General features: G+C 44.0%; 1 protein-coding gene across 6 annotated transcripts in view; it reads right to left on the bottom strand.

The window, feature by feature from the left end:
• The window catches only part of LOC115091192 (laminin subunit beta-4-like), a 121,842-nt gene that overhangs the window by 29,462 nt on the left and 66,837 nt on the right, over positions 1-25,543 (bottom strand). For all 6 annotated transcript variants that reach the window (XM_029601214.1, XM_029601215.1, XM_029601217.1 and 3 more), the window contains 11 exons: positions 22,746-22,898; positions 22,246-22,407; positions 20,455-20,576; positions 18,852-18,972; positions 17,098-17,290; positions 9,199-9,342; positions 8,641-8,872; positions 7,836-7,999; positions 6,530-6,754; positions 4,802-5,016; positions 4,284-4,380 (listed from right to left, as the gene is read on the bottom strand). In XM_029601214.1, coding sequence (XP_029457074.1) covers positions 4,284-4,380; positions 4,802-5,016; positions 6,530-6,754; positions 7,836-7,999; positions 8,641-8,872; positions 9,199-9,342; positions 17,098-17,290; positions 18,852-18,972; positions 20,455-20,576; positions 22,246-22,407; positions 22,746-22,898 — 1,828 coding nt within the window. The remainder of the gene's footprint in view (positions 1-4,283; positions 4,381-4,801; positions 5,017-6,529; positions 6,755-7,835; positions 8,000-8,640; positions 8,873-9,198; positions 9,343-17,097; positions 17,291-18,851; positions 18,973-20,454; positions 20,577-22,245; positions 22,408-22,745; positions 22,899-25,543) is intronic.

The following is a 25,543-nucleotide window of genomic DNA, read 5'->3' as shown; positions in this document are numbered from 1 at the left end:
TGGCCGAAGTCTCCGGCTGCGCCGATCTTCTTTCTGTGTGTGTGTGTGTGTGTGTGTGTGTGTGTGTGTGTGTGTGTGTGTTTCTGTGTGGGTGTATGTGGATGTGGATGTGTATGTGGATGTGGATGTGGATGTGGATGTGGATGTGTATGTGGATGTGAGAAAGGAATGGTGCTTCTGTGTGTGTGTATGTGGTGTGTATGTGAGAAAGGAATGGAGCTTCTGCGTGGGTGTATATGTGGTGTGTATGTGAGAAAGGAATCTGCCAGTTTAAAAAAATGAAATGTGTTAATACATATACCTCAACTTTTGTGCTGGTAGCGCAACTTTTGAAAAGTTGGATGAAAGATTAAATTACTGAATTTTAAGCATCCCTCTTCTGGAAAATAAAATTTAACTTAAAGTAGGTAGAGACTAATACTAAAGCAAAAAAAATTAAAGTATTTAAAATGTTCATCTTAGCAAAATCACAAATTTAAGATACTGATGCCAGGTGGGGTTTGGTTTTTGGGTTTTTTTTGAAGCATAATTTAAGCATGAAGACTAGAATAGTTCCAATCTGAAACGGCTTTGCTTTTTTTTTTTTTTAAGCCTTTAGAAAATGTATATTTTTAAATGACTAAGACTGGAATCTTAGGGAAGATGACTAAGGGATGTCTCTCTGTTCCATATCTCCAACATGAATAATCATATGACTGATAGTTTGAAGAAAGACACTTGCTTTATTGCCTGAAAGCGTAAAACAAGAGAAGCTGTATGGTGTATGTGGCTGTCCCTTGGGAGGACAGAACCTGAATGAAGGGTGTCATTTCACCTTTTAGTAAAAGTGAAAAATCATGCAAGTCTGAAAGCAAGGTGTTTTTGTGAGAGTGTAATGTGTATGTGAGACAGGGAGGGTGCTTCGTGTATGTGAGACAGGGAGGGTGCTTCTGTATGTGTGTGGTATATATGTGAGTCAGGGAGGGTGCTTGTGTGTGTTAATATGTGTGTGCGAGAGAGATGGAGTATGTTTTTGGCTGGCTTGTGGCTGTGAGATAGAACATGTGTGTGATTGAGAGCTTGTGTGTAATTGAAATAAAGGGAGCATGTGTGTGATTGAAAGCCTGTGTGTAAGTAAGAGCGAGAGCATTGTGTGATTGAGAGAGACTGGCCAGAGAGGTGACGTGTGTATGTGTGAGAAAGACTGATCAGGGAGATGACTGGTATGTGTGTGCTTGTGTGTATGTGTGTGAGAGAGAGAGAGAGAGAGATGCTGGTTGGGGAGATGATTGGTGTGTGAGAGACAGAAACTGGTCCTGAGGGTGTGACTGGTGTGTGTGTGTGAGAGAGAGAAGAGACTGGTTGTGGTCCCTAAGGAAGAGGACTGTGAGGACAGCTTCAGCAGCTACTGCTGCTTCTGGTGTGGCCTGCAAGGGAAAGGAGTAGGAGAACTGCTGGAGAGGGTAAGTAAAGGTGGCTTTTTAAGTTCATTTTCCTTGATTGACTACCATTTTAATTATTGGGTAGTATGTGATGTGTCTGCTGTTTGAAATATTTTATTGGTGTTTGGTAAAGCTTTCAAAATTTGCATGATTCTTTATTTATTGGATATTCTATTCATCAGCTGTTTTGAAATTATTTTATTTGTATGATTTTATAATTATGATTAATGATTTATATATCTTGATTTTATTGATTTGTTTCACGAGGAATGGTGACATTTTTGTTTTTCCATTGTTACACTGTATGGAGTCTGGTGTGATGCGTTTTACAGTTCAGTTTTTGTCTGCACATTTCTATTTATACTTTATGTGGCTTTATTCTGTATTTGATGAGGGTTTGTGTTCTGCATGCAAAGACTGAGATGAAGCATTTTTTTAATATGTGTTTTCTCTGTAGGGATCTGTGTAGCTTTAGCTTGGCCTGTTCTGTTTTCCTGATAGAAGGTGTATTGATATTTTAGATTCTGGTGTAATATTTGTGGTATTCTTTTTCATAGGTAGGGTTGTTATTCTTTGAGTGTTGACAGATAGTACTGTGCTGATACGGGAGGACCATACCGAAATATATCACAATAGGTATGATGCCATATGAATTCCAAGATGCAAAGTTTTCTTATTGGCATCACAACAGTGCATGAAATTATCACAATAATTTGTATATTAATTTTACCTCAGAATGTCATTTTTCATGTAAAATATGTTATAAATGCATAATTTAAAATTGTGTATGGGGAGGGGGCACCAGACTGTAAGGTCTGGGTATAAGCATCTATATAGTGTGAGTAAAATCTATTTGCGTATCCCTTTAAAATTCAAAGAACAAATACGCGAGTGTATCATTTGTGCACACTTATCTGGCTAAATTACAATTTATCCAGCTAAGTAGTGCTTTTGCTATTACTTAGATGGACAAATTTGAACTTATTCGGATAAGTAGCAGCACTTATCCGGCTGTATTCTGATTTATATGGCTAAGCAGCAGCAGGCCTACATAGCTGGATAAGTCTGAAAAGTGCTACTTGCCCCTCTAAGTAGCACTTTTCAGACTTAACTGGCTACATGCCACTACTTAGCTGGATAAATCAGCATTTATCCGCATAAGTCTGAACTTGTGCGGCTCATGGTTTTTACACGTGCGAGCATTTGTACGCACACATGTACTTGTACTTTATACCAGCACATATCCTTTCTGCGCAAGTTATAAAATACAGTAGCAACAATGCTTGCGCTTTGCGCCTATATACACACATAAATGGGCGAATGTGAGCTGTTTTGAAAGTAACCCTCAAAAGTCAAACAAGTTACAAGCAATACCCTTTAATTGAACTAAATTTGAATATTTCTGATGAGCTTTTGAGAGCTATTCAGGTTTAAGTGGACTCACAAGGTAACCACACTACTCTACTCACATTTCAAGGAAAAGGAAGTCCCAGTAGTAATGGCTTCCCATAGATGTTACAGGCTTTTCAGGATGTCCACAGTGAAAATGTGTAAAGGGTCTAGCCTTTACTAACAGGCCAATGTAATACTGTGGCTCAAGCTAGCGCACAAGTTAACCCATGGTTAGACAAGAATTTTGGACGCGCGTCTATAACCTCTGATGCAATAAGAGGATCAATGCGGTCCAAAACGTGCATCCAAACCAGGGCAAAACTATTAGCACTCATCACCTGTAAATGCCATGCTGATGAGGCTATTAGCTATTACCCTTCAATGTAAAAAATAACCGCACACCCGACACACACAATTGAACCCTCAAAAATTAACGCCAGCCCCGGAGCGTTCTTTCCCACAAGGGATGGCCAACATGGTGATATAAAAAGTGCCAGAAAGTGCAACGTGAAAAAAAAAATGTGTTTGACAGCGGTCAGGTTAGGGAAATGGATGCTTAATTTATGAGCATCTACTTTCCTAACCCGTGGCAGTGCACGGGTTAGGAAAACGGACGCCTGTAAAATTGGGCGTCCGTTTTCCTAATCCGCGCACAGCCACTTCTCTTGGGCGCCCAATGCCAAGGAGGCGCTGGGGTCATGCAATATCCCCTCGCTCTTCCTTTTTAACACAGCAGCTCATTTGTCTACTGCACTGCGTGCCCTGGCAAAAGTGGATGGGTGTGCGTCAGAAAAGCGGGCGCTCCATCATATTGCATCGGCCCGTTAGAGAATCTAAGAGGAGCAGTCCAACAATGGAAGGTTTAGAGGGAGCTCCTGGAGAGTCACGAGTGCCAGGAGCGTTCTTTCCCAAAGGGGATGGGCAACACGGTGACAGAATAAAAGTGCTTTGTTGGCAGTTTTGCAGGAGATCTCTGGAAGCTTGTGTAAAGCGTGGAGTTTGTCTCTTGTTGGGAGGCAGTGAGGGCAGCAAGGAGCTGTGGCCTAGCCTGGGGTTCCAGTTTTTGGTCCGTACTTGCCGGAACTTTTGACTGTTTCTGAATAAAACATTTTTTTCTGTTTGGAACACAACTTCTGGAGTGGGCTGTGTGAACCTCTTAGAGGCCCTGCGGGCTTGCTCCTCCCAATCCACAGAACCCGTTTTCCCCCACCCTGCACTGAGTGGATCGGTGCTCATCAGGGCTGGGAAGTGTGGCCCCCTTCCCATGAGAAGGGGTTACATATGCATGACAAAAATTTGCATACAGTGGATCTCCAATGCATGCAAACTTACCTCATGCATCTTTAATGTGGAAATCTTGAAAGCTCAACTGGCTGTGGAGTCAGCCAGCCCTGATCTACAGCTCTGCCTGATAATGAATGATATCTGTTTGATCCTTAGCCATACATGCGCCCTCGCAGAGAGAGTTACCTTGGCACTCCTGCCCTGGATTACCCCAGTATTCCTCCTGGCAATGCGCGCACACTCTTCCACCAAACCCAGGCTGGCAGTGACACTGTCCTGTGAACTGGAGCAAGGGGAAAGGGAGAAGATGAAGAGCCTTAAAGTGAGACTTCATGGAATGAAGGAAGACATGTTGGAAGTGGACACTTGGTGGTCACGAATACTCCCACAGGCTACAGTCTATACAGTGCTATATAGTCTTTCAACGTCTGACTATCCTATAGCACTTACAGGACTTTGGTGATATAGTGTACAATGAAGAATGTTTTTTTGCTTGCTTGCATATAGGAAACATTAGGGGCATTCATGTGACCAAGGTCATATACATACAGAAGGAATTAAAGCTCATGGTTACTGGCAGAAAGCTGGGCTACAGTCTGATGAGATATCACTGAAAAACGAGTCCGAGAAAGCAAATTTCAGCTCCACCATTATCTGAGTAAGAGGTCCTAGCCCTGGGTCAGGCTCAGCATTGCCGCACTCACCATGTTACAGCCCTGGTGGAGGGAGTGCCTGGGGTCACAGGCACATGGCTCACAACCCAGGTCTCCCCCAAAGTTCCAGAAATTAGGGGCACACTGATCACAGTTCTTGCCCACAACGTTGGCCCTGCAGGGGCAGTGCCCAGACTCCCTGTCGCAATAGCAGGTGTCCTGGGAGCAGTGGGATGGAAGCGTCCCCTGCTGGTTGCAGGTGCAACCTAAAGAGAAAAAAAAATGCAGCAGCATTGTAAGAGAATTATAAGAGATCAGATACAGTCAGTATTCTCCTGAAGCCCGATATCTTTCTGGATATCTTTCTGGAGACAATGTAACACCCCCCACCCCCCCCCCCCCCCCCACGTCTCACAGCAAAGTCACCTGGCAGCATGTGGGCTGGTTTTGTAAGGCTTTTTAACGCTTAATGAAGAACTGCACCTTCTGTACCCATTATAATTCTAACAAAAAAAAATTAAATTCCCAATTTGATCAGTACAGAGGGCTATGATCATACTGCACTTTGGGGGGGGGGGGGGGGGCGGGCGGGGGAGGTCCAACTGGGGCTGCAAATGGGAGGTGGGAGGGTGAGGAGAGAATGGAGAGACTCCTCAGGCCAATAGGCCCACAACATTTTTAAAATATTTTGGGGGAGGAGGGGACTTCAGGCCCTACGTCCAGCGTGAGTCTGAAATCTTTAGCAGGGTTAGGGGTGGGGGTGGGGGGGGGGGGATCAGGCCTGTAGGCCCACAAGGATTTTATTATTATTATTATTATTATTATTATTATTTTTGCTCCACTTAACCAGCTATGTTTTAATAACTTTAGCCAAATAACTTGTCCACTTGCTGCTTTTCTGTATGTTGAGCTCCAAGTGTTTAATCAAAGACCCAAAAGGAAAATAAAAAAAAAAATATATCGAAAAACTGTTTTGAAATCCTAACCCGAAAAGACTTAAAACCTCAACATCCTTATTGGTACCCAAGAAGAAGTGGCATATTCTGGCATTGATTCTCAGAGATGATCCCAGGCGACTAAAAAAATATTTTTTTCTGTCTGTAATTCCCCCTTTTCCTATGGGGCAAGCATTTAAACAAACCTGTAAAAAGGCCCAGTAATAATTACAATCAGCGCCTTCCCTCCTGACAGCATCCTTGGACCCTGCCCTGCCCTTTGATGAAAGGGGCTATATTGCTTCCCTGACAAATCCATTGCAAGAAGAAGGATTTCGGCAGTGCAAAAGGTTCATGTAATGCAGACTGGCCTGTTTCCGGGTGCTGTCAGAGAGGCAGTGGATGCTGCCAGACAAGTGCTGTACGGCACGGCCACAAACCTCAGGACATGGCAAAAGGAGCATGGATTCCTTGCATGCTACCCAGATAGCTATATCCGGCTAACTTAACTGCTGATCCACAGCTGAATATCAGCCCCCTAGTAACTTGTGTCATTACAAAAGAATGAATAGAAAAGTACCTAAGAATAACTTCTAAACAATGTGGGGATGGGAGGAAAATTCAGCCAAAGTATAGAAGATCAGAGAACTGGAGAGGTAAGATGAACTGGGAACTCAGTAGCAAAGAAATGGGAACATTTCAGACATTTTCTAAAAATGAGAGAAATAGTTTTAGGGAAATCCTATGGGCGGGCAGGAAGACCAACGAACGTAAGCAGAGTTGCAAATAGGCTGAGCCGAGGCATGTCTATCTATTGCCCAGAATTAAACCAGCTCTCACTTACGTCTGCAGGTGCGCTGAATGGCACTTCCGTAGTACCCAGGCTTGCATTCCGCACAGTGTGGGCCATCCGTGTTATGCAGACAACTCAAGCACTGGCCGCTGCGTGGGTCGCAAGATTCGGGGTCCGTGGGGTCAATGTTGTTATTACACTGGCATGGCCGGCACTCTCCGTCTCCATGCTCTGGGGTTCCAAAATAGCCGGGAGAACACCTGTCGCAGCGAGACCCTGAGGCAAAAATACACAGCGGATTCTCAAACCTGAAGGTAGAATATTAAATCCAGGCATACAACAAACCCACTTAAAAAAGAGCTCGGGACTGAAATCAGGAGAGAACAGTGAGATCCTGCGGGAAATCAACGATGTCTGCCAAGTGGTGATTTTCTGCCAGGTCATCCCAGGTCGCTGACCTGGAGGAACCTTTTCTTACCGACCTGGAAACCTTTTGAACTTGCTGCAATGCAGCTGGAGTGGAAGGTGGAAGCCGCTGCTGGCTCTAACCTGCTACTTTTTCTTTTTTCAGAAAATTACCGCTGATCTGCCTTGCACATTCTGAGGGATTTTTGCTTCTAGCATTGCGTGACCCATCAGGCTGCAACAATGACAACAAAGCCAAGCAGGACACCACTTCCTGGTACTGTCAGACCCTGTATCTGGAACCCCCAACGTCTGTCTCTCTGTAAAAAGCAGCCCAAGTAACCCTTTGACCTGATGAAGACAAGCAGCATCCCAAAGGTTATGATGTACAGAACATGTGGGCTGCTTCATTTTGTACCAAAATTCATCTGCAAAGAGCTGTTTGACTTAGTAGAATTTATTAGCTTCAGCTAAATTGATGAACATATAAATTTATAATAAAATACATACATACATATATATATGTCTGTATTTTTTACATTTGTATTGCAAGTCAAACAGTTGGTATGGTGTCTGGTAGCTGATTTGGATGATCATGAAAATTTACAACAGGTTTCCATCAATAAGTCCCTATGTAAGATGAGCCCTTCAGCTTGCTGACAGGAGGCTGCTCTCTGACTTAGTTCAGTTTAGTCCATCCTTAGGTACGGGACATTTTGTGGTTTTGGTTTGATTGTTTGCAAGGCCTTCCTGAGTTTTAATGATGTTGCCTCATGAAAGTGCTGTCAACAGAAGACTATTGTAAATATGAAATTGTGAACCCTGCCCTCATCTTTTCCCCCCAAAGGAGTAAAAAGGTGGCACAGGAAATGGACAAATGATGACATGGTAGACAATGCTATCAAAAACTTCTCTTTGTCTCCGTTTGTATTGCTCTTTGCTTACTTCCTACCTGTGTATCCTGGTGCACAGAGACAGATGATCTGATTGGAGTCCTTGTCAGCGTGGCAGGAGGTGCCATGGTAATTACGACTTCCGGGGTACCCAGGGCACGGACAGGGCCGACACTGCTGTCCTGAGCCAAGAACTGGGTCGCCGTAATATCCATCTAAGCACCTAAGAGGAAGAACTGATGGGAGTAAATAGTCAACAGCCACTCAGGCGTAGTTAATGGGGAGCTTTGCACCAATGTCGCCTACAAGGCTTGTGCTAGCATGTCTGGGTACCTGCATCACCTTGGCTGCATAACATGCAGGGCACGCCCGTGCATTCAATTACAGGTGTGCCTGGCAAGCTAGCGGTAGTAAGGGGTACTGGTTTTTGCCAGGAAAAACTACATCTAGTGTGGCACTTCTGGCTCTGCTCTAATTTCCCCCAAGACTTGATACTCCCTGCCTCCAGAGCAGGCCCTTGAGCCTCTCAAACAATGTTACATCATGGGAAATTCAATGTCCTTTATAATCTAATAAAGAACAATGAATTTCCTGTGGTGTAACACTGTATTAAGCGGAGCCAAATGGCAGAGATATGGAACAAATGAAGTAAATATCACAATATAATATAGGGGTGGGCAACCGAGATTTCAGCATCATGTTGCTGAATCAATATGCTGAGTTGTAAAATAGATTATAAAATGTTGCTGGGGGTCAGGAAATGGATCTATTGCAGCATCATGTTGCATCAACATGCGACATCAAGGGTCTCCTTCCGGTGACCAGCTCTATGAATGAATCTGATCCGGCTAGACTGCTCCTCACCTGTCACAGTGACGGCCGCTGGTGTAATCCCGGCAGCCAATGCAGGTCCCTGTTCTTGGGTCGCACTCCTCCGATCGCCCATTGCATTGGCATGGCCTGCAGTTTGGGAAGCCCCACTGGCCAGGCATGCACTGGTCACACTGTCGGCCCGTGGCGCTGCGCTGACACTGACACTGTCCTGAGGAGGGATCGCAGAACTTGCTGACGGAGCCTTGGAAGTGACAATTGCAAGCTATGGACCAAACGGAAACACAAAATCATTAGGGGTCCGTTTTCCAGCACTCCCATCTTGAAGGGTAGGACTTCATAGCCAGATCGTTTGTCGAGTTCATAGTCTCATGCATGCTGTTCACATTATAGGAAAACCTAAAAGGTTTGTTCCTGTGAATATACTATATTTCATTTTTACTTACCCCATCCAGTTGAAAAATTACATTTTAGGTTAAAGAATAACAAGAACCCTGTGCTGCCAAACTTAATAGCTCTCCAGGGATAATCTGAACAGTTACAGAGAGAGAAAGAAAGAAAAAGGGGAAAAAAGCCCTTGGAATTACTTACGACTACAGCCATAAGGACCAAATCCATAGGTTCCTGGTGCACACTGGTCACAGCGACGGCCAATCACATTGGGTTTACATTTGCATTGTCCTCCAACCTTGTCACACACAGCACTGGTGGAGCCTTGAAGGTCACACTGGCAAGCTGAAAGAATCAACGTACGTATATGTGTGTGTGTGCATATATATATATATATATATATATATATATATATATATAAATATATATATATAGTATCAAATGTGTGGCACTGAGCAATCAAATAGCAAAAAAGGGGTACTCGAACAATTATATATATATACATATATATATATATATATCCTAATAAACGAAGCTTGACCGATGTGCCGCAAATGTGCAGTAGAGAGCAGCTCTACTGCGCATGTGCGGCACAGAGAGCTCAAGCAGGGCACATCAGACAGAGGTCTCTCATCGCGCGAGGCAGCAGCATAACTCAGGAAGAGTCAGAGCAGGGAGAAATTGAACGCGCGACGCGGGCACAGAGTCAGAGCAGGGAGAAATTCTTCTGAGACCTAATCCACAACCCCTTCCCGCTTTCTCAACCATTCTAAACTGTTTTTGTTTTGACTATCACCCAGGGGCATGCGCGGGGGGGGGGGGGGGGGGAGGGGACTAAAGCAGTGCATAAACTTACTTACTTGCAGGGATCCCGGTTCTCGCAGGGAGAAATTCCTGCTCTGACTCTGTGCCTGCGTCGCGCGTTCAATTTCTCCCTGCTCTGACTCTTCCTGAGTTATGCTGCCGCCTCGCACGATGAGAAACCTCTGGCTGATGTGCCCTGCCGCATCACTTTCTCCCTGCTCTGACTCTGCATGAGTTACGGGGCTGCCTCACGCGATCTGTTTCTGCATTCTGTGGCCCTAAATGACACCGCCGCCGCCAGCACACGCATCAGAAGGCTGGAAACAAATGACAGCCACAGCGAGAACCGGGATCCCTGTAAGTAATTAAGTTTATGCACTGCTTTAGTCCCCTTTCCCCCCCCCCCCCCCGCGCATGCCCCTGGGTGATAGTCAAAACAAAAACAGTTTAGAAGGGTTGAGAAAGCGGGAAGGGGTTGTGGATTAGGTCTCAGAGGAAAGAAACAGAAGATGACAGTGAATGGAAGTGGAATGACTCGGAAGTTTTGCTGAAGAAAAAAAAAGGAAGAGGAGTAGGACTGAGGGAGACGGAAGTAGATGTGGATAAGGTGAAAGGGAAAGGAAAGGGAAGATAAGAGGGAATCTATCCTAATAAACGAAGCTTGACCGACGTGCCGCAAATGTGCAGTAGAGAGCAGCTCTACTGCGCATGTGCGGGCAAGCACGTTGGTCTCAGCGAGCGTCAGCTGGATATCAACATGGCGGCGGCGAGCAGCGGCGACGAGGAGCGTCAGCGGCGAGCGTCAGCTGGATATCAACATGGCGGCGGCGGCAGTGGCGACGAGGAACGGCGGCCAGTAGCGAGGAAGGAGAGAGGGAGAGGGAGGGAGGAGAGAGGGAGAATGAGGGGGAGGTGAGAGAGGGATGTGAGTAAGTGGAAGGGTAAGAAGTTGTGGAGCAGAGAAAAAGGGAGTGGAAGAGAGCTGAGGGAGAGGGGATGGGATTGAGAGAGGGTGGGGAGTGACTGAGGGAAGGGAAGGGGAGGGAGGTGAGAGTGAGGGGAGGGAGGCAGTGGGAGACAGAGGGTGAGTAAGACTGAGTGGAGGGAAGGGGGTGAGTGAACGAAGGGAAGGGGGAGTGAGGGAGAAAAAGTGTAGAAGGGTGCTGTGTTCGTAAATGGACTGAAAAAAAAATTAATGTTGCCCATTTTAATGGGCTTAACGGCTTGTATATATATAAATGTAAACCACGTACAACTCCCAAGACTTATAATGTAGCCTTAACTGAATTTACCACAATGCTTTATGATAACTTATCGCTTAAAAGAAATACTTAACCATATCAAAGTGAATAAAAAATGCAGAAATCACAAATAGGAAACCACCACTATATTGTGAATGCATTTTATCTCACAGTAATACATACACTCACCTCAAACATACCAATCAACTTGCACACAACATATTTAAAAAAACTGCCTGTCTGCCAAACTTATTGCATATAAAATCGATAATATGAAAATTCAAATACACGTCATTTCATAATAATACATCCACTACATTGATTATATCAAGGAAGCACCAAAAGACAAAAAAGAGCTGATGCCCAAAAAGCTTTATGGTAATTAAAAAACGTCCATATGAACGGGATATCAAAGTAGCATACAATGGCGTACCAAGGGTCTCTGGTGCCCGGGGGCCAGTGCATTTGTGCACATCTCCAGCGCCCCCCCCCAATCCTTCTTGTACTAATGCTAAGGTCATAGAAAATCAGTGGCAACTCTAGACAGAAGACTTTGGATGGGGACAAGCCAGTGATATTTCCACACATCACCCTCACCTCCATAGCATGGCCCCTGCCTTAAAATTGTCTATATAAAAAAAAAAAGACTCAATAGGAAAGCCCCATGGGTCTTCTGCATAATTTTTAAAAATCTGACCAGTTTCACTCATCTAGTAAAGCTACTATTAAAACTATTTGATAGCCTCATTCAACTAATTCTATGTGGCTATGAGAGTGAAGTCTGGAATGTATACAGGAAGGGTCAGAATGTCAATATAAATCCTGCACCTCCAGTTCTGTAACTCACCGTGCATCCACTGAAATTCCCCCAACAATGGAGCTTGGATATTTCCCTTACAGCTCATCATACAAAAATTCTGATGTCACCTCACAGTAACAGCAGCACAAACACCTTCCACTGCCAGACACATTGTAAAGTAACACAAAACCCCGCAGAAAAGACCCTCAAAATCTATACAGGAAACCTATCATAGTAATAACACCAAGGATTCAAATCAACAAGAACCCTATCTGTGAAAAAGCAGCACTGTAAATATTACACTGGGTCCCAGAATACCAATACACCGCCTACTGGGGAAGCGAAACAAACCCGATTGCTATAGATCTCTACCCAGACAATTCACGCTAGCAGAATCTCTCAGCTTGGTCACATGCCAAATACTGAATAATGGATAACAAATTAGAACCAGCAATATGCAGACAAAAACGGAAATGGAAACCCTAAGAAGCCAGACTTTGTCTACAGTGTAACAATGGAAAAACAGAACCACCATTCCTCATAAACAAACAATAAAATCAAGAAACATAAAACATCAATTATAATGGTAAAACCATACTAATAAAAGAATAAATTTTTCAGAACTACTGACAAATACAATAACTCATATACATTTTTTTAAATTTCCCAAGCAGCAATAAAATATTTCAAAACAGCAGATACATCAAATAACACTCAATAATTAAAACGAATAAGGATAAAAAGAACAACCCCTGATGTCCATACTTGGGAATGCTTGATTTCCAGTCACCCTAAGATTGTCAAAGATTAGGGAACTAGGGGGGCACACAAACTTTATTCTCTCTGTCTCACACAGACATGTTTATTCTCTTTCACATACACACATATACATGCTGTCATATACATTCACAACTTCTCTCTCTCACAGACACACATACACAGGCTCTCAGACCCTCTCTCTCCCCCCACCACGCACACACAAACTCTTATTCCCCTAGATTTCCTTATACACACACAGGCTCTCACTTTCACTGGCTCCCTGACAAAGACACACACACACACACACACACACACACATATAAACTCACTCTCACTGGCTCCCTCACAAACACACCCCCAGGCAAGCTCTCATTCATTCTCAGCCACACACAAACCCTTAGGCAGACACCCATTCATTCTCACACACACAGAGACCCCCAAGCAGGCTGCCATTCATTCTCATTGCTCCCCCCCCCCCCAGGCAGGCACCCATTCATTCTCTCACACACACACACAGACCCCAGGCAGGCTCCCATTCATTCTCACACACACACAGACCCCCAGGCAGGCACCCATTCATTCTCTCACATACACACAGACCCCAGGCAGGCTCCCATTCATTCTCTCTCACACACACAGACCCCAGGCAGACACCCATTCATTCTCTCTCACACACACAGACCCCAGGCAGGCTCCCATTCATTCTCTCACACACACACAGACCCTCAGTCAGACTCCCATTCATACTAACACAGACCCCCAGGCAGGCAGGGCCAGAGAGAGCAGGAATTAGGCCCGTGCCAGCTGAGAAAAGTAGGCCCCTTTGTAAGGTTCTGATGTGATACTTAATAAGAGAAATAGTTTTCTAAATTTCCCAAATAATTTTTATTTATTTAAGAAGGTTTTACAAGCTCTTTTGTAGCAAATTCTTCAATTACAATTTAAATTTTTATTTATACATGTTAGAAATAGATATATTTAGCTTTATTTTAAAAATTTTGCCCAACAAAAGTAGGCCCCCTTGAACATTGTAGGCCCTAGCCAAATGGCCATGCTGGCACCTTCTCTCTCCTGGAGTGCAGGCAGGCACCCATTCTCACACACATACTTCCATTGCTTCCATTCACACATATACACAGCCTCAGAGCCTCTCTCACTCCTTTTCTGTTCTGTTCTGTACCTGTTTGGGAGGAGTCAATCATTGCTACTGAAGCAGACCCCCAGTATTACAAATTCACGGGGCTAGCTCTTCCATCATGCTGAGCTCATGCATCACGAGATCAGCACAGAGAAGGTGCTATCCTCGCAAATACTAAGTACTGCGGGGTTGGCACAGAGAATGAGAAGAGCACAATTCTCTGCTCAGTCACCAGTGAGATGAGGTCCACCGGTGGCTGCACTACATGTGTCTCTCCATATTTTTCTGGAATGGGGTCCACCATGGGCCACATGGACCTCATGTTGGCCATCAGCGCTCTCCCCCACGGTCCTGCGTCCGGAGGCACTCACCCTTCCCCTCTGTACACCACTGATCGCATAACATTAGTCCCAACAAAGGCCTCTGTTTCACCCATATTAAGGCTTCTTCAGAGGTTTTATTTGTAATTTCCATGAAGGATGAAGTTGTCACAATAAGTTCTTATCCAAAGTTATTCAAGCAGAACTCTCCTCCACTTGTGCATAGCGGCATTCTTATTATAACATTGCATCAGACACATTTTCATACTGGTTTTACAGACAGAGCATATTGTCTTTGCACACTGTTCTGGACACAACCTGGTGGGCAGTGACAGACACGATAGTGTGACTGACTGACTGACTGACTGACACAAGCCTTTAAATATACAAATATATACATTATATATGTATACACATACAGAGAACAATCTTGGATTTTGACAAATTGTGTCATGAAAAAAAAGTGAATTTTAAGAAAAACACTTGGATAATAGATTTACAATTGTTAGTTTTGAGACAAAAGACGTATCAATAGAATAAAGGGCTCATAGATTGAATTATACTCAAGCACTGTATGGCACTCAAGTATACAGGTAGTAACTTTTCACTTTTTATGAGCAACAAAAAAATCTATAAAAATAAGTGAAGAAAACAACGTTTTTGGGACCAATGATTATATATGACCAATATATATATATGATCAAAATCACAGAACATATAGAAAGACATGGTTTAATGGAACAAAGTCAGCATGGCTTTACCCAGGGCAAGTCTTGCCTCACAAATCTGCTTCACTTTTTTGAAGGAGTTAATAAACATGTGGATAAAGGTGAACCGGTAGATATAGTATACTTGGATTTTCAGAAGGCGTTTGACAAAGTTCCTCATGAGAGGCTTCTAGGAAAAGTAAAAAGTCATGGGATAGGTGGCGATGTCCTTTCATGGATTTCAAACTGGCTAAAAGACAGGAAACAGAGAGTAGGGTTAAATGGACAATTTTCTCAGTGGAAGGGAGTGGACAGTGGAGTGCCTCAGGGATCTGTATTGGGACCCTTACTTTTCAATATATTTATAAATGATCTGGAAAGAAATAAGACGAGTGAGATAATCAGATTTGCAGATGACACAAAATTGTTCAGAGTAGTTAAATCACAAGCAGATTGTGATAAATTGCAGGAAGACCTTGTGAGACTGGAAAATTGGGCATCCAAATGGCAGATGAAATTTAATGTGGATAAGTGCAAGGTGATGCATATAGGGAAAAATAACCCATGCTATAATTACACAATGTTGGGTTCCATATTAGGTGCTACAACCCAAGAAAGAGATCTAGGTGTCATAGTGGATAACACATTGAAATCGTCGGTTCAGTGTGCTGCGGCAGTCAAAAAAGCAAACAGAATGTTGGGAATTATCAGGAAGGGAATGGTGAATAAAACGGAAAATGTCATAATGCCTCTGTATCGCTCCATGGTGAGACCGCACCTTGAATACTGTGTACAATTCTGGTCGCCACATCTCAAAAAAAGATATAATTGCGATGGAGAAGGTACAGAGAAGGGCTACCAAAATGATAAGGGAATGGAACAACTTCCCTACGAGGAAAGACTAAAGAGGTTAGGACTTTTCAGCTTGGAGAAGAGACGACTGAGGGGGGATATGATGAAGGTGTTTAAAATCATGAGAGGTCTAGAACGAGTAGATGTGAATCGGTTATTTACTCTTTCGGATAGTAGAAAGACTAGGGGGCACTCCATGAAGTTAACATGGGGCACATTTAAAACTAATCGGAGAAAGTTCTTTTTTACTCAACGCACAATTAAACTCTGGAATTTGTTGCCAGAAGATGTGGTTAGTGCAGTTAGTATAGCTGTGTTTAAAAAAGGATTGGATAAGTTCTTGGAGGAGAAGTCCATTACCTGCTATTAAGTTCACTTAGAGAATAGCCACTGACATTAGCAATGGTAACATGGAATAGACTTAGTTTTTGGGTACTTGCCAGGTTCTTATGGCCTGGATTGGCCACTGTTGGAAACAGGATGCTGGGCTTGATGAACCCTTGGTCTGACCCAGTATGGCATTTTCTTATATTCTTATATAGCAGCAGAAACGTCATATTTGGCTAAGTAACCGCTCAGTGTTATGATGGACCCTTTATTCTATTGAAATGTCTTTTGTCTCAAAACTAACAATTGTAAATCTATTATCCCCATGTTTTTTTCTTTTAATTGACAGCTTGATACACTTTTGGACTTTTTTTTGCACAGGCACGCGCAAGCTATAAAATCAGGGGTCGGCGCGCACAAGGGGGTGCACAATTGTGCACCTTGCGCCCACTGAGCCGCGCTGCCTTCCCCCATTCCCTTCTCCCTAACCTGACCTTCCCACCCCTTCCCCCCCCCCGCCCTACTCTAACCCCCCTCAAAAATTTTGTTTTACCTTTTGCGCCTGTCTCTGGGCAGGTGCAGGTTGCGCGTGCCGGCCAACTGCCGGCGTGCGATCCCCGGCACAGCAGCAAATATGGCCGCCGTGCCGGGAGCTTGACCCCACCACTGGACCGCCTCAGACCTCCCATGCCCCACCGATGCCCTGCCTCCTCCCGCCCCTTTTTGTAAGCCCCGGGACTTACACGCATCCTGGGGCTTTATGCGCGTTGCCGGGCCTTTTTAAAATAGGCCCGGTGCGCGTAACCTTTTAAAAATCCGGCCCTTAATATCTTTCAGTTCAGGCTCTCCTGAATCCAAGGGCACATGTCACAACTGAGATACTTAGTAAGACTATCAGCTTTGTGGTGGGATTCTTAAGTTTTTGCCAGCCCCATAAGGTGGTCGTCTACTTTGTCCTGCTAAGCAATTCTTTGTGTCTCATAGCTGCACTGTCAGATCATGAAAATCCACTTTCTAGTGTAGACTAAGTGCTGTTTCCTCATGAACATGTTTTAGAAGGGGATAAACATTTGAACCAGTTCTAAAGAATGCCTTGTGACTTTGCCAGGTTTAAAATAGCCAAATGAACAAGCAGCAGTCATGGACCACTCACACAATGCTCCATCATGGATGATTGCCGAGATGCTGCAGACAAGTTTGATGCACATTTCTGCCAGTGTAGGCATAGTGGCCATCTTGAAGGAATCAAGGCACATATATCGTTCCATCTCCTCCCGGTGGTGCACGGAGGCCGGATCATTGCCATGAAAGCCAGGCAGCTCAGAGAACTTAGGCAGGAGGACCAGCTGTAGTGGTGAGGACAGAAGAACATGGCTGCAGGTGTTTTGCTATATGAGGATTCTACTGCCTTATCTCAACACAAGAGGACAAAATGCAGATAGACGCATGCTAGAAAATTCAATTCAGTTATCTGGTGATGGGCTAATCCTTTCCCCTTCCAGTTATAAGTGGAGTATATTCCTGTTGCAGATCTCAAGTGTCAGGATGGGGCAATAATCACACTTGTTGCACGCACAATTTTGAGACTGGTCTTCAACATCATTTTTTGCCTCCCTGCCTTCAAAACCCTCTTCTGCTAATTTACCAGTCAGACAACCAGGCCTCTGCTTGTTAGTCCTATATGGATAAATTTTGAATAAGGCATCTAAAAGACAAAGTATTGGTGAACTTTTCAGCCCGCACAAACCAACCCAAATTTCAAACACAAACTATATGCATAGTTGGTTTAATGATCAGGCGGTTATGCAGATAAAAGCTGCAGGCGTGCTTTAAGTCACCTCCAGTGACAACATCAGCTAAGTATTCAGGCTGACTACACGTGTCCATTTTTAAACTTTCATGTAGGCGCATTTTTTTCTTCCCCAACCAAGCTACAGCCACGGGAATGTTTCATTTTACTGCAGTGCTCCATGGAGAAGGGATGGTCTCTTTGAGATACATTTTAGAGCGTTCTATAAATGTCACGCAGGAGTACTGGTGGTAGTGTGTGAAAGTAAGCGTGCACTTTTAAGCAGCTGAAAATCCCTTCAGCCATTCTACCCACCTAACCCCGGTCTTTACCCGCCTACTTCCTTCCCAATCAAGCCTTTGAAAATTTACCCCACAAGCTGGTGGCTTCTTCACCCAAGAGTAGAAACAGAAACCAGCCACACTCTGATCTGAAATTCCTCAGCCCTTGCACAATCCCAATATAACACAGTGGGTGCATCTCAGTTGAGACAGGGAAGTGAAGAATACAGGAAAAGTCCTATGGGAATAGCATAATTTCTCAGGGATTTTATTCTACAAACCAAGACTGAAAATACCAGCTTCCTGGGGGAGGAGGGAAATAATGTTAATTGATGAAGGTCTCTTGGATGCCTCATTGGTAGCAGTGTGGACTGTGATACTCCGCTGCAACCAGTAGATGGGGATAGTGAGTTGGTTTAAAGTCAAACTAATTCCTCCACCCCTGTGTCTGGAAATGACTTCACTAGCTTAAATCCAAACCAGTGTTACCTTATGGCTTAGGCCACCTTGTGTTATGGCAGAAGGGCGGCGCACCTATGTGCAATAATTGCAAAGCATGACAAGACCTCCATTGCTTCATGCAAGATGTGTGTCGGTGACCAGATGCCATCTGCCAGCTTCTAGGAGCAGGCAGTCTCCCAGCAAACATGGGTTACTGTGCTGGTCACAGTGTTCTGCTTTTGGTGTTGGGGAGATTCTGTGACCTTCCCTATACAGTAGGGGGCAGCAACATGATTGCCCACCATCTGCTGATGCTTACATTTTATTATCATTCAGTCTTATAAATGCCGCCTAGAATCACGAAGTAACTGCCCCTTCACCAGGGGGCTCACTCACCGAATCAATCAGAATAAAGGCCATCAGATGCCGGTGTGCAACACCAGAACGCTGGAATCGAATTGCGATCTCATACTGGTTGTTGTTTTCAAAGCAAAAAGGTCTGGGAAGCACAATATACCTGAGCCAGGAGAAAGGGGAAAAGAAAGAGATGTGCATTCAGTTCCAGTGGGATAATACGCAGTCCAGACTGTGCGGATAATGCAGCCCGCTAGGAATGCTATTTAATGCACGCAAGCTATAGCTTTTTAAAAAGAAATTAAACAAATAAATCAATAATTTACTGGGAACCACTTGCCATATCACTCATTAATGCACCTTAGTTTGCAATTTGCTTGCTCCTCATGTTGGGGGGGGGGGGGGTAATCTGGGTCTGTCCCAGGCATGCTTCCTTAGCTCATATAACCATGAATTCTGGAAACGGTTTTCTCCCTAAATCCACCACAATGTCCACCCAGAGAGTGAGCTTTCTTGGTGGTCAGTCCGGCACGCTGGAACGCGCTTCTGAATTCCTTGTGTTCCACATCTTGTGTACAAGCCTTCAGAAAACAGCTTAAGGCGTATCTATTCAAACAGGCTTTTGAATTGGGAGATTAAGATTCTTCCCACCCCTCGGCTTTGCTCATACTGGCTTTCAATGGTTGTGCTCTCTCTCCATTAGAACTATTTTTGTTTTGTTTTGTTATTGTTCATGGTTTAATGTTTACATAGTTTTATTATGAATGTTTTCATTTGTAACCCACCTTTAACTGTGTAAAGGCTGGGGATAAAACTTTTAAAATAAATAAATATTCCCATTAGACGGGTCTAGAACAGGATACACCCCAGCAGGGTGGGATCCACACCTTGTTTAGCCCCACTGCATGCATGGACTTGTAGTTCCTGCTTTTCTTATGGAAATCGTAACAGCAAGTCCAGGCATGCAAGCGACTAAACCCAAGATGGGATCAGCCTATTTGGGCTGACCTGGTTGAGAAACTCACCAATTGCCTATTAATCGAGTTGACTCCAAACCGAGAGGTGCTATTAGAATTTTTTTCTACGTTCAGTACTTGAGTGGATTGCTAAGCTTTGGTTTAGCTCAGGGTAGTTTTGTTTGGTGTTGGAAATTACAATTCTGGTAACCAAACTGCTTTGGGGAAAGGGAAGCCGAGATGCGAACTGGTGAGTATTTAAACTTTGACATGTTTGGTCTGTTTTCAAACCCTGACTTGCCTTTGTCTAGTGGCATGGTTTAACTTGATTTTTTTAATGGTCTCATTATGAATCATTACCTATTTATGATCATGCCCAGGGCTGGAGACATCTGGGCGAGTAACTCCATAGATGAGCAGCACATAAAGACCAATGGGCTCATCCATTCTGCCTGGTTCTGACGTAAGAGGAATTCAGGTGTGTTTTTTTGTTAAGTATGATCTAGAATATAACCCACTAAGGATTTTTCATGTGGGACAGGAGTTTTTCCGCTCTTCCTCTGCTTATTGCATGGCCCTGGGCCTCAAAATGGGCCAGAGCAGATGTAAGGATAGACAGGACGCGCACTCCACCGCATGCGTCTTCACTGCTGGGAGGACTCGACTGGTGCTAAACCGATGAGACTTACCGCTCTGTATGAGGGAGCTTCTCACTGTACATCTGTTCAGAGGGCAGCACATTCCCGCAGCGAGGACTCATGGGTAATATCTGGGCGCTAACACTCACAAGGGCCTCCCAGTCCTCGGCTGACTATGCGGAAACCAAAAAGAGGAGAAGGGGAAACAGTTATCAAAAGCAATGGTGGTAAAGTGTATATAATAGAAGGACTAGCGGGCATTCCATGAAGTTAGCAAGTAGCACATTTAAGACTAATCGGAGAAAAATTTTTTTTCACTCAATGCACAATTAAGCTCTGGAATTTGTTGCCAGAGAATGTGGTTAGTGCAGTTAGTGTAGCTGGGTTCAAAAAAAGGTTTGGATAAGTTCTTGGAGGAGAAGTCCATTAATGGCTACTAATCAAGTTTACTTAGGGAATAGCCACTGCTATTAATTGCATCAGTAGCATGGGATCTTCTTAGTGTTTGGGTAATTGCCAGGTTCTTGTGGCCTGGTTTGGCCACTGTTGGAAACAGGATGCTGGGCTTGATGGACCCTTGGTCTGACCCAGCATGGCAATTTCTTATGTTCTTAGGTTCTTACCACCTCTGATCTTTCCTCCTACAGGGAATCAAACCAAACCTGAACTTGGAACCAAAAACTGGAACAAAACCTGAACCATTATTGAATGTTTCTGTCAAATGTGAACCAGAACAGACCCACAAGAAAAGTTCAGGCTAGTGGTTCAGAAGAAAGATTTGACTGAAACAGGCGCCTGATGTCCTGCTGGACAGAATGAGCCCAGAGAGCCAATATCTGGAAGGATTTACAGTTTGGGTTTCTGAATACAAATAGAATAAGCTTTTCAAATTTAGTTTCATGCATGCATGCTTCACAATATTTATGGCTGACACTAGCTGGTTGGTTGGACTAGCTTGCTTCACTCTGCTTTGCAAATGATCATTTACAATCAGCCTTATATTACATTTTCTTACGTGAACTGGAACAGAACTATTTGGCTTACATGTGCCAAACCAGTTACTGACCCTCTACTGGCCTGAGCTGGAACCAAATTGAACGTAAATCAAAATATGTACTAATTTGATGCCCTGCTCCCTTGAAAGGTTAAAATGGGAATACATAATCTATGAGGAGCTCAAGGATCCAAGGTGGGCAGGAAACAGAGAACCGCAGCTCTAGCCTAGGTTATAAAAACTATTCCAGGTGGATTTAGTTTGGGGGTTTTTTGTACCCCTAAGGCATTCATACCACCGCTGTGCTCTTACAACAGCTCTAAATGAAATGAGGCCCACATTCAGGCGGCAGTGTTCAGACAATGTTATCCGGTCAAGACTAGGCTGGATATCCGGACATGGGTGTCTGGGTAACTTTAGGCTTGCTATTTGGCCAACCAAAGTTATCCAAGTAACTGTGGCTGCTCACCCCAGAAATGCCCCCAGTGTTGCCTCTTCTTACCCAGGTAAATCCTGCCCTGCCAACGATTTACCTGGACAAAATTTAGCTAGCGAGCGGGGTAGGGTGAGGGAGAGTAGATAAAAGAAATTTCAAATACCAAATTAGCCCAACAAACTCTTTGAATGTGGACCTCCATATGTACTGCTTAGACAGCAGAAACAGTGTCCATCATTCGCATGCAGATAGATTATCCTATTTCATGCCTTAAAAGCACATAATAAGCTATAATAACCTATACACACAGAAACTAAATATAAGAACTGTACCACAGTACAATGACGACAGCAGCATGCAAGGACTGTGTTTCTGAAGGGCAGTGATTTCTGTGAGGGATTTGTCTTGGTACCTCTGGCTCATATCGGATCATGATGTCATAGTCCATAGGGTAAGGAATATTGTTGATATGGAATAATAATCCAGCACCATCCTTGACTCTAGCGAATCCGAGGCCTGTCCAGGTGATCATGACACCTGGTATATGCTCCCTGCGAATAATTTCCACGTCTGGCTGCAATCACAGGAAAATGAAGAGACAATATTGAAAAAAAAAAAAGCTTTTAGACTCTAGAACAATGTCGTTTCCCTAAATACGTTTTTTGCTCCTGACGTCTGCTCAAGATGTGACCTTGAAGTAGCCTGAATGGACCACTGTCACTCACAGCCCAGAGGAGCTCCCTTTTCTGGCGTTTGAGCAATGGCTGGAAGGGAACTGCCAATCATTGGGCCCTTGGAAGGACCTGCATGGCCGTGGCTGAATTTTTGTAGTTGGTAAAGTTTATTCTCTATGGCCTCACAAAACATTATCTTTTCTCATCTTTGTCTGGCTCTCTGAAAGTCCACCCTCACCTTATGCTGGAGCTGTCGAATGCGACGCTGCGCTGCCCGCTGCTGCAGCACACGGATGGTCCTTCGGTGGCGCCTTAGCCTTGCTTTCCGTCCATTCTGAATGCCATTATAGTATTCTACACAGTCCGTCGGTGCTTCAGGTCTGGGGGTTCCCTGTTAGAACCAAAAAACACTATGAAGAAGAAGGCACACAGTGGGATGGTTGTACACTTCCCATCCTTAGGAGTTTCTAAGGAAAAAGATTTATTTTTACTTTCTGCTATCAGCGTGCCTGTTTCTTGACTCTCTTGCTTGATCTTTGAGTTTTTTTCCTAGGTCTTCTTTCTTGTTTAATCATAATTCTTTTATTTTTGTCCTGAGTTCACTCTTCCCTTGTTCATGCTGTGCTCCCAATTTGCATTTATTTAGATGCATAACAAGAGGACTAGCTAAATAGGAGGAGCTTTAAAGAAATGTTAATCACTATTGTATCATCGGGGTGGAGGGGGGAACAAAAGTTCTTATAAACAAAGGGGGAGCTTAATGATTTTGTTTATTGTTATTTACCAAATTAATACTTTAAAAACAATAGCTAGTATTGCTGCTTTAAGAGTATCATGCCATTTATATCCAGGCATGTAAATGATGTGGGTTGGAGGATGATGCCATTGAAATCAATGCAGGTGAATGATGTGGTTAGGAGGGTGATATCTTTGAAGTCTACAATGAAGGTGAATGATGTGGTTAGGAAGGTGATACCATTGATGTCTGTGGATGTAAATGATGTGGTTAGAAGGATGATCAAATTGAAGCCTATGCAGGTGACTGATGTGGTTAGGAGGATGATACCTTTGAAGCGAATAACTTGGTTAAGAGACAGATCCCACTAAAGCTTAAGGAGGTGAATGTTGTTGGTTGGAGGATGATGCCATTGACATCTGTGGATGTGAATGTTGTGGTTAAGAGGATAATACAATTGAAGACTGTGGTTGTATGATGTGATTAGGAGAATCATGCCACTGAACAGGCTAGACACCCAGGAAAGTGTAGAAACATGAGGAAGGATCTAAAGCTTGAGAAATGGTCTAGAGCAGTGATGGCGAACTCCAGTCCTCGAGTGCCACAAACAGGCCAGGTTTTCAGGATATCCACAGTGAATATGCATGAGAGAGATTTGCATGCAATGAAGGTGAAATTCTAAGCATGAAACAAGAGTGGGATCTGGTAGTGAAGATAAACCAGACTCAGAGTTACAATCCTTATATATAACACATACTTTCATCTTGTTTATAGCAACATATTCGCCCTTTGGAAAAATAAAGATGATTTTGTACTTATCTCATACGGAGATTTTCATGAGAATCTTTGGTTCCTTTTATTTGCAATATGTCGACGATTAGCAAATACAATAACTTTATTGCCCTGATGCAGCATCGATGAAACGTTGTCAACGTCGGTGTCTTGCTGGCAGCCGTTACTAGCACCAGCCTAACAATTTTTGCTAATCGTCGACATATGAAGGTCAGTATATAAAAGTGTTAAATAAATAAATAAATAACATTCAGTAGACACCAGTGCTGAGGTCTTTTCCTCTCTTTAGAAGGGTATATTAACACATTTCACAAGATATATTGGGGCAAATTTTAATACCTACGTGCGAGCATAGATTTGTGCATGCAACCCGGCGCGCACAAATCTACGCCCGATTTTATAACATGCGTGCTGGATTTACGCGCGTAGGGCTTTTAAATTCTGCTCCATTGTGTTGATAAACTATATAGAGACAGATTTAAAGATATAAACATATATGTCCTAGAGGAAAGGTGGAATAGGGGAAATATGACAAAAACACTGAAATACTTTCAAGGTATCAATGCACAGGAAGTGGGCCTTTTTAAACAGAAAGGAGGCAATGGAATGAGGGGTCATGGGATGATGATAAATGGGTGTAGAATCAATAATCCAAGAAAATGTTTCTTTACAGAAAGTATTGTGGTTGGCTGGCTTGTACAGAGGGAACACCATCCAGGAAGTGCCATGAGATGGCAGGTCAGGACTAAGGCCAATCTTCCGCCTAGCCAGCCTCCCTCCCCCACAGGTTGAGCCCTTGGGATCTGGGGGCCAGTAGGGCTTGGCTGCAGCACCGGTACATCTTGGTGAATGATGGCAAGGGCAGGAGCTGATACTGGAACAGAGTGCTTGTAAGAACTGGAGCTTGAGTGCAGGCAAAGACAGGATAAGGACCGGACTGACAAGGGTAGGACACACAGAACAAGGAATACCGAACATAAAGGCCTGAAGGCACACTGGACTAAGGAGGCCTAGATAGGCCATAGAGCAGGGAAGGCCTAGATAGACCACAGAGATAGAAAAGGCCTAGATAGGCTGCAAGGCAAGGCAAGATGCGAGAAAGCTGGATGGCTACAAGACAAGCCAAGGGGTCAGGGAAAGGAGCCAAGGCAGACTCAATGTGAAGACATTGAAGCAGGGAACAGGCAGGGTTATAACGGGCTGAGGCTTGGGTGTGGTGCAGGAAAGGAGGAGCTTGGCAAGGCTGGAGGTAAGGTTTACCGAGAAATTCTGGTGGCTAGGAGGCTGCAACATAGGCTGAGTTGAATGAGGTGTGAAGAGCTGACATGGATAGCATAGAATGTAGCTGCAAGGAGACCTCTCCTTGTGGGGAGGTGTCATAGTCAGGGCAGGATGAAGCTGCATAGCAGGTGAAATCATAACAGAAAGGATGGTGGATGCATGGAACAGCCTCACAGTAAAGGTGGTGGACACAAGGACAGTATCTGAATTCAAGAAAGCATGGGATA

The sequence above is a fragment of the Rhinatrema bivittatum genome, chromosome 4, assembly GCF_901001135.1.
Source record: "Rhinatrema bivittatum chromosome 4, aRhiBiv1.1, whole genome shotgun sequence".
Classification (NCBI taxonomy): Eukaryota; Metazoa; Chordata; class Amphibia; order Gymnophiona; family Rhinatrematidae; genus Rhinatrema; species Rhinatrema bivittatum.
Note: the sequence above shows the minus strand (reverse complement) of the source record. Positions and strands in the feature narration are given on the sequence as shown.